At 42.1% G+C, this 13,039-nt stretch overlaps 1 protein-coding gene across 1 annotated transcript in view; it reads right to left on the reverse strand.

Annotated features, from left to right (window-relative positions):
* The window catches only part of DBX2 (developing brain homeobox 2), a 33,201-nt gene extending 31,049 nt beyond the window's left edge, over window positions 1-2,152 (reverse strand). Inside the window, exon 1 of the mRNA XM_069491718.1 lies at window positions 1,744-2,152. Within this exon, the coding sequence (XP_069347819.1) occupies window positions 1,744-2,152 (409 nt within the window). The remainder of the gene's footprint in view (window positions 1-1,743) is intronic.
* Window positions 2,153-13,039: the final 10,887 nt, after the last annotated feature.

A 13,039-nucleotide genomic window follows, 5' to 3' on the forward strand; every position in this document is an offset into this window, starting at 1 on the left:
CCTAGGCTAGAACATCAAATCGTCAGTGAGGATTGAATAAAATATTTGCAAAAATACATGCTTAGACTGTATTAAAATACTTCAAAGGGAAATATAAATTCTTACAACCCTCTTAATTATTCCAAAAATAATTTTTGCATTTGGGCACTTTAGTAAGCATGTAAGGATGAATATGTTCTTGCAAACAAAAAGGATGTGGTTAGGAAGCTACTACATTAGTTGCAATATTTTGAATGAAATGAATTGGCATATGAAATTATTTTTGAGGGGTATTGAAATATCTGCATTTGATTTGCATTTAGTTTACCTAAATTTAATCTGTAAAATCTGCAAAGATTAAAACTGAGTAACTTTTCATGGTTGGGTAGCCAATTATGATTAGGAACAATTTAAGAATCTTAGAAAAAGAATATCTATGAACACAATGCCAAACCACCAAAAGTTATACAAATCACCAAATTTTCTTGAAAATGATATTTTTATGAGACATTATTTACTGATTCTTGTCTACATGAACCTGCTTTTTATATATCGAATTTTCCTAATACTTCAAAAAGAACAGAGTGGCCCAAATTTCCAAGGCATATAAACTTTGCCTTAACTGTGTTTGTCTCTCTCCCAGAGTACAAAAGGTTAGCATTTAGCATTTAGGTTTTACTCTAGGTGAATGAGACCGGTGTTCATATAATTATATTTGTTCCATTCTGTTAGCAACCATTTCAAACTGAAAGACCAGGACAGGTTCTAAACATGTTAAATTCTATAAAGCCATTAGCAATAAATTTGATCCGGCAGTTTGCTGGGACAATGGAAACTGCTGAAAAAGCGTCTATTAGTCATTCTGGACAAACCCATCGGGATTAAAAGAATGAGTTAAGATCGTCTAAGGACGCAGCCAAAAAAAAAAATTAATCCAATTGGATCTCAGTTTTTGAGTCTCTAGGAGGTTTTTCCCTTTAATCAAACCGCCAATTTGGGCAGCCCCTAAATAAGCTTTAGCTAATGTTTGACTAAATTGTGGGCATCATTCTTCTCTGTCCCGCTAGTTAGGTTTTATATGATAATCAAAATAAACCAAAACTGCCCTACTTTTAGTAAATTCTTATTTACTGGTGAACTTCCTACTCCAGTTGCCAATTCAGCTGTTTTTCAGCTCAGCACGAAGAAAAAGTCGGCCTTGATTTCTTTGCGCCTTAAGTGATCCAAAACGTTAAGAGTGGAGAAAGCCAAAACTTTGCGCAACTCTCCTTCCAAACGTCTTTGCGCGCCTTCCTGAACGACCCCGACCGTCGTAGCAGTTTGAGTGGCAAAAGCACCAAAAGGGGGTCGCGCCAAGCTCTCTTTGCCAAGAACTTTCCCGACAGCCGGTGTTCCCGAGCCTCGGGGACAAGAGCGGGAGGGTTAGGAACGCTGAACTTGGGAAACCCTGTGAAACTGGTCCAGCCAGCCCAAGGATCTCCGGACTGCCTTTGCCCGCCAGAGGTGTCTTCAGGGTTTCCCGGTTAAAGCCCCAAAGTCAAGCACTCGTTGAAAGGAGACGGGAAAAAAATTGGTGGGATGGGATAGGGCAAAAAAGAATTACAGAAAGTGGTGCCCCCCCCCCTTCCGAAGTGGCATCTCCACTGAAGTTCGAGACGCCCCTAGGAAGGTCCCAGGCCGGCGCTGTGTGCACCGCCGGCGCCCCCTGATCCTGGGACCGGCCGGGGGACGCGGGCGCGTCTGGGGAGGGAAGAGCTGGCTCACCTGGGGCTGAAGGCTGGAAGGTACAGTCTCGGTCGCCCGGAGCCCGGCCAGGCAGCCTCGCGCCGTCCGCGGAGGGGCTGAGCACTTGAAAAGCCCATCGCGTGCCGTAGGGCGCCCCGGCGGAGCTGACTTGTTCGGCCGCAGGGCACAGCTTGAGGGGAACCGGGCTGGCGGGCAGGGGCCGGAGCTGCGGGCCGGCTGCGGCCGAGGCTACGGCGGCCGCCCGACCGTGGGGCGGGGGCGGCTGCAGCCCGTGCGTCGGGGAGCCTCCGACCCGCAGCAAGTTCTCGATCAGGAAACTCTTGCCCAGGTTGCCAAAGCCGGGCGCTGCGGGCAGGTTGAAGAGCGCGGAGGAAGCCACCACGTCCCAGTACGCGCCGGCGTGAGCCGCCACGGCGCTGGGGAGCATAGTGCGGCGCCCGCGCGCCACGCACCGGACCGCGAGCCGCCGCTTCCTGCCACCGTCCCGCCGCCGCCTTCCTCAGGGCTGGAGCGCGCCGAGCCGGGCGGGGAGGAGAGGGCACCGAAGACGGCAGCAGGCTTGGAACGATATTATTTATTTGCGTTGGGCGTTTTTTTAAGGGATGGGAGGAGTGAGGGTGGGAGGGGGAAGCTGTGCGTTTCCCTGGCCGGCGGCGTAGGCTCTGGGAGCGCTGGGGGGGAGTCTCTCCTGCTCTCTATGCAGATCTGGACCGGTTGTTTTCTGGAAGGTTGGAAGGTGTGTCCAGCCCATCCATTCATGTCACCCGGCCCACAAAGTGACAGACGCGGCCAACAATACCGGCAGCCCCGAGAGTCCGTGCTGTGGCAAGGGGAGGGGACTCGTCCCGGGAGAGGTGGGCGTGGAGGCGACGTGAATCGGGGGCGCTGGCCCCTTCCCAGCCGCCGTGCTGGGCCGCGGCCCTCGCCCGGGCAGTCCCAGGGCGCGAGGTCTGGTGGACGCCGACGGGGAGCGCCCTGAGGGCCGGCAGGCGGCGGCGCTGGCCCCGAGGCCTCGCGTACCACCTGTTGAGTGAGCCCTGGCTCTCTAGTGTTGGTTGTTAACCTCTTCAGGAACCCATGGGCATCCAGGGTTCCCATGGATGAACGGAATCGCTAGTGGTTTGAAGGGCTGTTGTCTTCAGGGAAAGTCGAAAGTGTCACTGAGGCTGTTGTGGTTGGACAACTGAAAAGTTACCTTTTAAAGAGTAGGTTGTTTGCACATAGAATGGGGCGCCTGTGTTAGGAGGAGAAAGAAGTTGTGTTTTTCTTGGAGACTCCAAAGAAATTTCTCAGTTTCCACTGATTCATTTCCACTCACCTTTTAATAAGATTTGTTTTAAGGCTTGTGGAGAGAGGTGTCGACAGCTCCTTTACTCTGGAAGACATGATCTAATAAATTTTGATCTACAGAAGGAGATCATAGTCAAAGTTGGTAAAATGCAAAAGGACAGATGTTTTGGTCCAAAACCCAGGAAAGAAAAGCCACCACCAAGCCCTCCCGGCCATTCGTGGTTGGGTACTCCTCCGCACAGAGACTGGAATGAAAACACTGCATTACATAGGATCACAGCTGCTGTGTTTTTTTTTTCCCCCCTGAAAATTTAACTATTTTTAAATTTATTGACAGTTTGCTAAGTGGGGACTGGGCAGATGAAAAGCATTGTGCAGAGAGAGAGAGAGAGAGAGAGAGAGAAAGAGGGAGATTAAAAGGCTTTTTAACTACAAGGCAACTTTAAAAGTTTCTCATTTTGGAAACCATAATAGGGGAGTGTTAAACTGACTTTTCTGCCAATTAACACTTACCATTGCTACTCTTCTGTCCAAATTTAGATGAATTTATTTAGAATAAGGTTTTTTAAAGATGTCTGCAAAGTTTGGAGTCATAGGTATAGTTTTCCTCTTTACCCTAAGAATAATTTGGTCCCTGGCCTCAATTTACTTAAAAGCTGGCTGGAGTTGTCAGGCTACTGAGATAAATTTTCTTTTTAAATTCACCTGTTGGTGAATTGGTTGATTTATGATTTATTTATACCAGCTATGTGCAAAGCTTTTCAAAGGTCCACCCTCTTCAAAGATAAGCAAAAGTAGCTAAATTAATAAAGCTGGAATTTTTTTCTAAGCTGATAGACAATTTCATTACCTGCTGTTAAATGCAAGGGAAGTTATTTGCAAGACTGATGTATACTACCCTATTCACTCATTGACTGATTTAGTCAACAGAACTTCACTGAGCGTTTAATATCTATTGAGCACTTCTGGTGGTCCTGGGAAGAGAGAAGAAAGATCCTTGCCTTGTAGGAATTCACAGCCTAGTGGGGGAGGGGTAGGAGAAAACCAAGTAACATCTGAGGAAGGGCATCTAATTTGGAAGGAAAATGTAAAAGTAAACTTGCCAAAGGAAGTCTCCCCTTAAGTGAGTCTTAAAAGGTGAATAGTGGTTGAGGAGAGGATGTGAAGTAGTAACATTTGAAATAAGCAGGGGAAAAAAAGATCACATGACCACTGTCATCACCATATCATAACCACCATTTTTACCCAATGCTTACATGCAGCCAGGCACAGTATGGTGCAAATCAGAGTTGCTGCCAGTTCAGTTCCAGACCACCACAATAAAGTGAATATTGCAATAAAGTGAGTCATACGAGTTTTTTGGTTTCTCAGAGCATATAAAAGTTATATTTACACTATACTGTAGTCTATTAAGCGTGCAATAGTATTGCCTAAAAAAACAATGTACAGACATTAATTTTAAAATATTGCTAAAAATGCTAATAGTCATCTGAGCCTTCAGGGAGTCATATCTTTTTGCAGGCGAAGGTCTTGCCTCAGTATTGATGGCTACTGACTGATCAGAATGGTGGTTGCTGAAGGTTGGGGTAGCTGTGGCAATTTCTTAAAACAATGAAGTTTGCCACATAGATGGAATCTTCTTTTCATGAAAGATTTCTCTATACTGCAATGCTGTTTGATAGCATTTTACCCACAATTGGAACCAATCCTCTCAAACCTTTCCACTGCTTTATCAGTTAAGTTTATGTTCTATTCTAAATCGTTTGTTGTCATTTGCACAATGTTCCCAGCATGTTCATCAGAAATAGATTCCATCTCAAGAAACCACTTCCTTTTGCTCATCCCTAAATAGCAATTCCTCATGCATTCAAGTTTGATCATGAGATTGCAGCAATTCAATCACATCTTCGGATTCCACCTCTAGTTCTAGTTCTCTTACTGTTTCCACCACATCTGCAGTTACCTCCTCCATGGAAGTCTTGAATCTCTCAAAGTCATTCATGAGGGTTGGAATCAACTTTCTCCCAGACTCCTGTTAATGGTGACATTTTTACCTCCTCCCATGAATCACAAATGTTCTTTGGCATCTAGAATGGTGGATCCTTCCCAGAAGGTTTTCAGTTTACTTTCCCCAGATCCATCAGATAAATCACTATCTATGGCAGCTATAACCTTACAAAATGTATTTTTTTTTTTAAAGTGAGGCTTAAAAGTCGTAATGTCTTTTTGATCCATCGGCTGTAGAATGGATGTTGTGTTAGCGGCGTGAAAACAACATTCGTCTCCTTATACATCTCCATCAGAACTCTTGGGTGACTAGGTGCATTAACAATGAACAATAGTATTTTGAAAGGAATCTTAAGTGATTGAGGATTTTTGGAATGGCAAATGAGCATGGGCTTCAACTTAAGGTCACCAACTACTTTAGCTCCCAACAAGAGAGTCAGCCTGTTCTTTGAAGCTTTGAAGCCAGGCATTTACTTTTCCTCTCTACCTATGAAAGTCCTAGATGGCATTGTCTTCCAACAGAAGGCTGTTTTGCCTACATGGAACATCTGTTGTTTAGTGTAGCCATCTTCTTAGCTAGATCTTCTGGATAACTCGCTACAACTTCTCCATCAGCACTTGCTACTTCACGGTGTACTTTATGTTATAGAGTTGGCTTTTTTCCTAAAACCTCATGAACCAGCCTCTCCTAGCTTCAAACTTTTCTTCTGCAGCTTCCTCACATTCCTTAGCATTCATATAATTGAAGAGAGTTAGGGCCTTGCTCTCGATTAGGCTTTGACTAAAGGGAATGTTGTGGTTGCTATGATCTTCTACCCAGACCACTAAAACTTTCTCCGTATTAGCAATAAGGCTGTTTCATTTTCTTATTCATTTGCTCCCTGGAGTATACATACAATAGCATATTAGATACTCACCACTGTAAAAACACCCAAAAGTTATAGCTCACGGCTCTTATAAAACAATAGCATAACAGGGAAAACAAAACAGTAAGGTATCATCCAACATGATGACCAGAACAGGATCCCATATATCAATACTAACACTCAATGTGAATGATCTGTATGCTCCATTCACAAGACATAGACTGGTGAATGGATAAAGAAAACACAACCCAAACATTTGCTGTCCCCAAGAAACACATCTAAACTACAAGGATTCACGTAGACTCAAGTTTAAGGGATGGAAAAAAAAATTGCATGCAAATGGAAACCTAAAGTGAGCAGGTGTAGCCATTCTCATACCAGATAAATATAGACTTCAAATCAACAATGCTTAAAAAAAAAAACAGAGATGGTCATTATATAATGGTAAAGGGAACAATTCAACAAGGAGACATAGTAATTCTAAATATATATGCACCTAACACAGGAGCTCCCAGTTTCCTAAAGGAAATTCTTCTAGATCAAAGGAAAGAAATGAATAGTAGCATCTTAATTTCTGGGAATTTCAACACTCCACTGATAAAACTGGACAGATCATCAAAGCAGAAAATGAATAAACACTGGACTTTAGAGCAAATGGACCTAACAGACATTTACAGAACATTCTACCCCAAAAATACCAAATATACATTTTTCTCATCAGCACATCGGACATATTCCAAGATTGATCATATCTTAGGCCACAAATAAAGTCTCAGAAAATTCCAAAAAATTAAAATCATACCATGTACCTTCTCAGACCACAGGAGAATAAAACTAGAAATAAATTTTAAGAGAAACACTCAAATCAACACAAAGTCATGGAATTTAAACAACTTACTACTGAATGATCCTTGGATTAATGAGGAAATTAAGATGGAAATCAAAGGATTCCTTGACAGAGGTGCTAAGATGGCTGATTAGTGACAACTTATTGGACCATCCCAGAGGGAAGATTGGATTTCAGATAAAGGAGAGGGGAAAAGAGATGCAGGTCAGGTGTAGATCATAGAGAGAGGTGCCAGAGCCTTCCCAGGCCTTCACAGAGGAAAATTGCGAAGCAGAGAAGGAAGAAGATAAAGAAAAAGAGGTATCCACAAGGATCAAACCCAGGGAGGCTCAGAGCCCAGAGAAAGGGTAAGGGAGGGATTCATCTCTCCCTTCCACAAACCTTTGGTGACCAGCAGGCTACCAAGTTTCTTGAAAGCTTTTCCACCCCCCATAAACCCAGGCACTGTGGCAAACATGGCATAGTGGGGAGAAATTTCGTAATCCCAGAGCTTGGTCATTCATGTGGGGCTTCCCTCTAAGGGGAGTGTCACAAGAGGCCAGAAAGCCGAATTTCTGGCTTTCTTCCATTCAGATGCTTCCTCCCCTACCCTACCCCTAACCACTGTAACTGGGAGTGCAGTTTGAGCCCAGAATTTGATGAGTGGCCACTTCCCCCCAGTGCATGCATGTTGTAGACTGAGGTTCCCACAAAGAGAGGGTCCCATGCCTTTCTACTTGGGGGCCTGTAGTGGACCCAGGGTGCCCAATTTGGGAGCTCCCTGCCCACCAGTGTTTCACAGAGTCACATACCAGCAGGTCAGACAAGCAGGCTGGACCCTGTGCCCCGTTGACTTGACCGGGTTACTGGGGACATAGGCCGTAGGTCTGGGAGCTGGACCCAGATGGAGAGGAAGCCCACGTGAGCAGAACTGATGGTAGGAAACTGTGGGGTTCTGAGACACAACAAGCTAGGAGAGTGCCTGTACTCCCCACAGGAAAAACCACCCTGTTGGATTGGGGTGGATCCTCTAGGGAGGAAGAGCCCACCCTCTGGGGCCATAACAACCAGGCACGGTGGATTTGGGCACTCAGGCCAATCTGGAGCTGCATCCCTGCCCCATCCCCTACATCTGAGAGAGTAGTTTGAACTGAGATTTTGGTGAGTGGCTACCTCCCTCCAGTGGGTGCATTCTCCAGGCTGAGGTCTCCACAGAGAGTGGGGCCCAGGCCTCTTCCTTAGAGAATTTATAGTGGACCTGGGGTGCCCAATTTGGGAGCTTCCTACCTGCTGGTGTTTTGCTAAGATGCACACTAGTGGCCCAGATAAGCAGGCCAGGGGGAGGTTTGAGAGCAAGACAGCCAGATTGTGAATCTCAGATGGTCCTGTCTCCACAAGCAGACTTTCTGATTGGGTGGGGCTACTTCAGGCCCTCCCTGGTGGCTTTCTGCAGAAGCTGGGAGGAGACTCCAACCCTGCTGAAACAGCTACCTGACCAGCTATTGTGGAGCCTGAGGGGGGAAGCTCATCCAACCCATTTACTGACTTAGTCTTACAGGGTGAGATCGTTTCTCACCCACAAGCACCATATACTGTCTCAGATTAAACTCTGCATGTCAATACAATTCACATGGCTAAGAAGTCCACAGGACTGGGGAAAAAGAAAGGATTTCAAAGACCTCCATCCTCTCTCATTAAAGTGAGACTGGGAATCTGTCCACATACATAGCTCACCACTACTATAGCCTACAAACAATTAGCAACTAAGAAAAACACCATACTGAGGATATCTATAACCAAGGCTTCTACCCAGAACCTCCATTACCATCAAAGCACCCACAAAGCAAAAGGTTCTTACCCAACATATGCTACAAATACACCCATATGAGTGAGGGGTTGGGGAGAAGCCGTGTCAAAACAAATGTAAATCCAAAAATAGGAAGTGACAGCTGCTCCAGGTGAGAAGGAGTCAGCAAAAGAACTCTGGATATATGAAAAATCAGAGCAAAAGGACACTCCTAAAAGGGAACACTAGCACTGTAGCAGTGGATGCCAACCACAATGAAAATGTGGAAATGACATAAAAATACAAATATGGATTGAAGGAAACTCAATGAAATTGAAGAGAAAATGGAAAACCAACTCAAGGAAACCAGAAAAACAATTCAGGAAATGAATAAAAAAGTCAATGAAGAGATAGACATATTAAAGAAAAACCAAATAGAACTTCTGGAAATGAAAAATTCACTTATGGAATACAAAACACAGACCAGGCAGAAGAAAGAATATCAGAGCTTGAAGACAACTCTTTCAAATTAACTCAGTCAAAAATAATGAACGGAGTATTAAGAGGAATGAACAAAGCCTAAAAGAAATACGGAATTATGTAAAACAGCCAAATGTAAGAATCATAGGGATCCCTGAAAGTGAAGAAGAAAACACATCAGGGCTAGAAAACCTATATGAGGGAATAATCAAGGAAAACTTCCCAGGTCTGGCTAGAGATTTAGACATCCAGATACAAGAAGCTCAATGAACCCCTAGGAGACTTGTCGTAAAGAGGCAATCACCAAGACACATAGTTATCAGACTGGCCAATGTCAACATGAAGGAAGAAGTCCTATGAGCCATATGGCGAAAACATCAAGTAACTTGCAAAGGAAAGTTACCATCAGACTAACTGCAGACTTCTCAACGGAGACCTTCTGAGCCAGAAGATATTGGGGACTCATCTTCAATCTTCTTAAACAGAACAACTACCAGCCTAGAATTTTGTATCCTGCAAAACTAAGTTTTATAAATGAAGGAAAAATAAGGACCTTTCCAGACAAGCAAACACTGAGAGAATTTGTCAAGACCAGACCTGCCCTGCAGGAAATACTCAGAACTGTATTATACATGGATCAGCACAATTGTCACCCACCAGTGTAAAACCACCCAAAAGCTGAAGCTCAGAGTCCATATAAAACAATAGTATAAGAGGTAAAATAATAGTATAAGAGGTAAAACAAAGCAACAAAGCACTACTTTACTATATGAACAGAACAGCATCCCATGTATCATTTCTATCAATCAACATGAATAGTTTAAACTCCCCACTCAAGAGACTTAGGCTGGCTGAATTAATAAAAAAAATATGAACCAAGTATCTACTATCTATAGAAAACACATCTAATCCACAAGGACTCATTCAGACTAAAGGTGAAGGGATGGAAAAAAAATATTTCATGCAAATGGTAACCAAAAGAAAGTGGATGTTGCCATTCTTGTATCAGATAAAATTAACTTTAAATCAACAATAGTAAGGAAAGACAAAGAAGGTCATTATATAACAGTAAGGGAAACAAGAAGACATAACAATCCTAAATATTTATTCATCTAACACTGAAGCACCCAGGTTCATAAAGCAAACCCTACTAGGTCTGAGCAAAGAGATAAACAGCAGCATTGTAATTGCCAGAGACATCAAACACCCCACTGACAGAATTAGACGGATCATCTAAGCAGAAAATAAAGAAACACTGGACTTAATCAGGACTGTAGAACAAATGGGCCTAACAGACATTTACAGAACATTTTACCCCAAAACTACTGATTATACAATCTTCTTATCAGCACATGGAACATTCTCTAACACTGAAAGTATTTTAGGTCACAGATCATGGCTCAACAAATAAAAAATATTGAAATCATACCATGTATATTCTCAGATCACAGTGGACTAAAACTAGAAATCAACACCAAAAGAAGCACCCAGTTCTATACACAGTCATGGAAGTTAAACAACTTCCTGCTGAATGATGATTGGATCAATGATGAAATTAAGATGGAAACCAAAAGATGCCTCAAACTGAATGACAAAGGGGACACAAGCTATCAAAGTCTGTGGGATTCAGCAAAAGCTGTCCTAAAGTGAAAATTCATAGCCTTAAATGGCTACAACAAAAATAAAGGTCACAAATTAACAATCTAATGACACATCTCAAAGAACTAGAATGGGAAGAGCAAACCAAACACAAAGGCAGTAGAAGAAAAGAAACAACTAAGGTCAGAGAACTAAATGAAATTGAAAATAAAAAAATAATACAGAAGATCAACAAAACAAAAAGTTGGTTCTTTGAAAAGAAAAAACCTATACTCCTCTTGCTAGATTAATGAGGAATAGAAGAAAAAGACCCTAATAAGCTCAATCAGAAATGGAAAAGGAGATATTATGACTGATACCACAGAAATATAAAATATAATCTGTGGATGCTATGAGAATCTCTGTGCACATAAACTTGAAGACATAGAGGACAAATTCCTGGAATCACATAACCTCTCAAGACTGAATTGGAAAGAAATAGAATTCTGGAACAGACCACTAACGAGTAATGAGATTGATGCAGCAATAAAAAATATTCCAACAAAAATAAAAAGCCCTGGACTGGATGGACCCACAGCTGCATTTTATCAGACCTACAAAGAAGAGGTGGTATCCATACTGCAGAAATTGTTGCATAACATCAAGAAAGAGAGAATCCTCCCCAACTCATTCTGTAAAGCCAGTATCACCTTGATACCAAAGCCAGGAAAGGACACACACAAAAAGGAAAATTACAGACCACTATTCCTAATGAATATAGATGCAGAGATCCTTAATAAAATACTAGCAAACTGAATTCAGCAGCACATCAAAAAAATAATCCACCATGACCGAGTGGGCTTCATGTCAGGGATGCAAGGATGGTTCAACATACATAAATTGATAAATGTGATTCACCACATAAACAGAAGTAAAAACAAACATCATATGATTATCTCAATAGATGCAGAAAAAGCATTTGATAAAATTCAGCACCCTTTCATGATAAAAACCCTCAACAAACTAGGCATAGAAGGAATATATCTCAAAATTATAAAAGCCATATGTTACAAACCCACAGCCAGCATCATGCTGAATAGGGAAAAATTGAAAGCATTTCTACTAAGAACTGGAAGAAGACAAGGATTCCCACTGTCACCACTTCTATTCAATGTAGTGCTGGAGGCCCTAGATAGAGCAATCAGGCAAGAGAAAGAAATTAAGCATATCTAAATGGGAAAAGAGGTGGTCAAAGTATTGCTTTTTGCTGGCAATATGATCTTATATTTAGAAAGTCCCAAAGACTCCACCAAGAAACTTCTGGAATTGATAAATAAGTTCAGCAACATCTCAGGGAACAACATCAGTGGACACAAATCAGTAACATTTCTCTATACCAATAACAGTCAAGCTGAGAATAAAATCATAGACTCAATACCATTCACAATAGCTACAAAGAAAATAAAATACCTAGGAATATACTTAACCAAGGAGGTGAAATATCTCTGCAAAGAGAACTACAAACACTGATAAAAGACGTAGCAGAGGATACAAACAAATGGGAAAACATCCCTTGCTCATGGACTGGCAGAATCAACATCATTAAAATGTCCATACTGCCCAAAGTGATTTACAGATTCAATGCAATCCCCCCAAAATACCATCAGATTTCACTGATCTAGACAAAATAATCCTAAATTTCATTTGGAACCAAAAAAGAGATGCACAAATAGCCAAAGCCATCCCAAGTGAAAAGAACAAATTGGAGGCATCACCTCACCTGACTCCAAATTATACTACAAGGCCATAGTAATCATAAAAACATGATACTGGTAAGAAAAGAGAGGCATAGACCAATTGAACAGAATAGAAGACCCAGAAATAAAACCATATAGCTATGATCAACTGATCTTTGACAAAGCAGACAACAGCATACACTGGGGAAAGTAAGCCCTGTTCAATAAATGTTGCTGGGAAAATTGGATAACCACATACAGAAGAGTGAAGGAGGACCCCTATCTCTCACCATATGCAAAAATTAATTCAAGGTGGATAAACGACTTAAATGTGTGGCATGAAATGATAAAAATTCTGGAATAAAACATAGGAAAAACTCTTCTAGACATCAGCCTAGGCAAAGAATTTATGACTAAGACCCCAAAGCAAATACAACAACAACAAAATGGAACTTAATTAAATTAAAAGGCTTCTACACAGCAAAGTAAATAATAGAGTGAATAGACAGCCTACAGAATGGGAGAAAATATTCACAAACTATACTTCCGACAAAGGTCTAAAATCCAGAATCTACAAAGAACTCAAATCGGTGAGAAAAAAACAAACAACCCCATCAAAAGTGGGCAAAAGACATGAACAGAAGGTTTTTGAAAGAAGGTAGACAAATGGCCAACAAATGTATGAAAAAATGCTCAACATCACTAATCACCAAGGAAATGCAAATTAAAACTATAATAACACCTT

This window comes from Eulemur rufifrons, chromosome 16 (genome assembly GCF_041146395.1).
Source record: "Eulemur rufifrons isolate Redbay chromosome 16, OSU_ERuf_1, whole genome shotgun sequence".
Classification (NCBI taxonomy): Eukaryota; Metazoa; Chordata; class Mammalia; order Primates; family Lemuridae; genus Eulemur; species Eulemur rufifrons.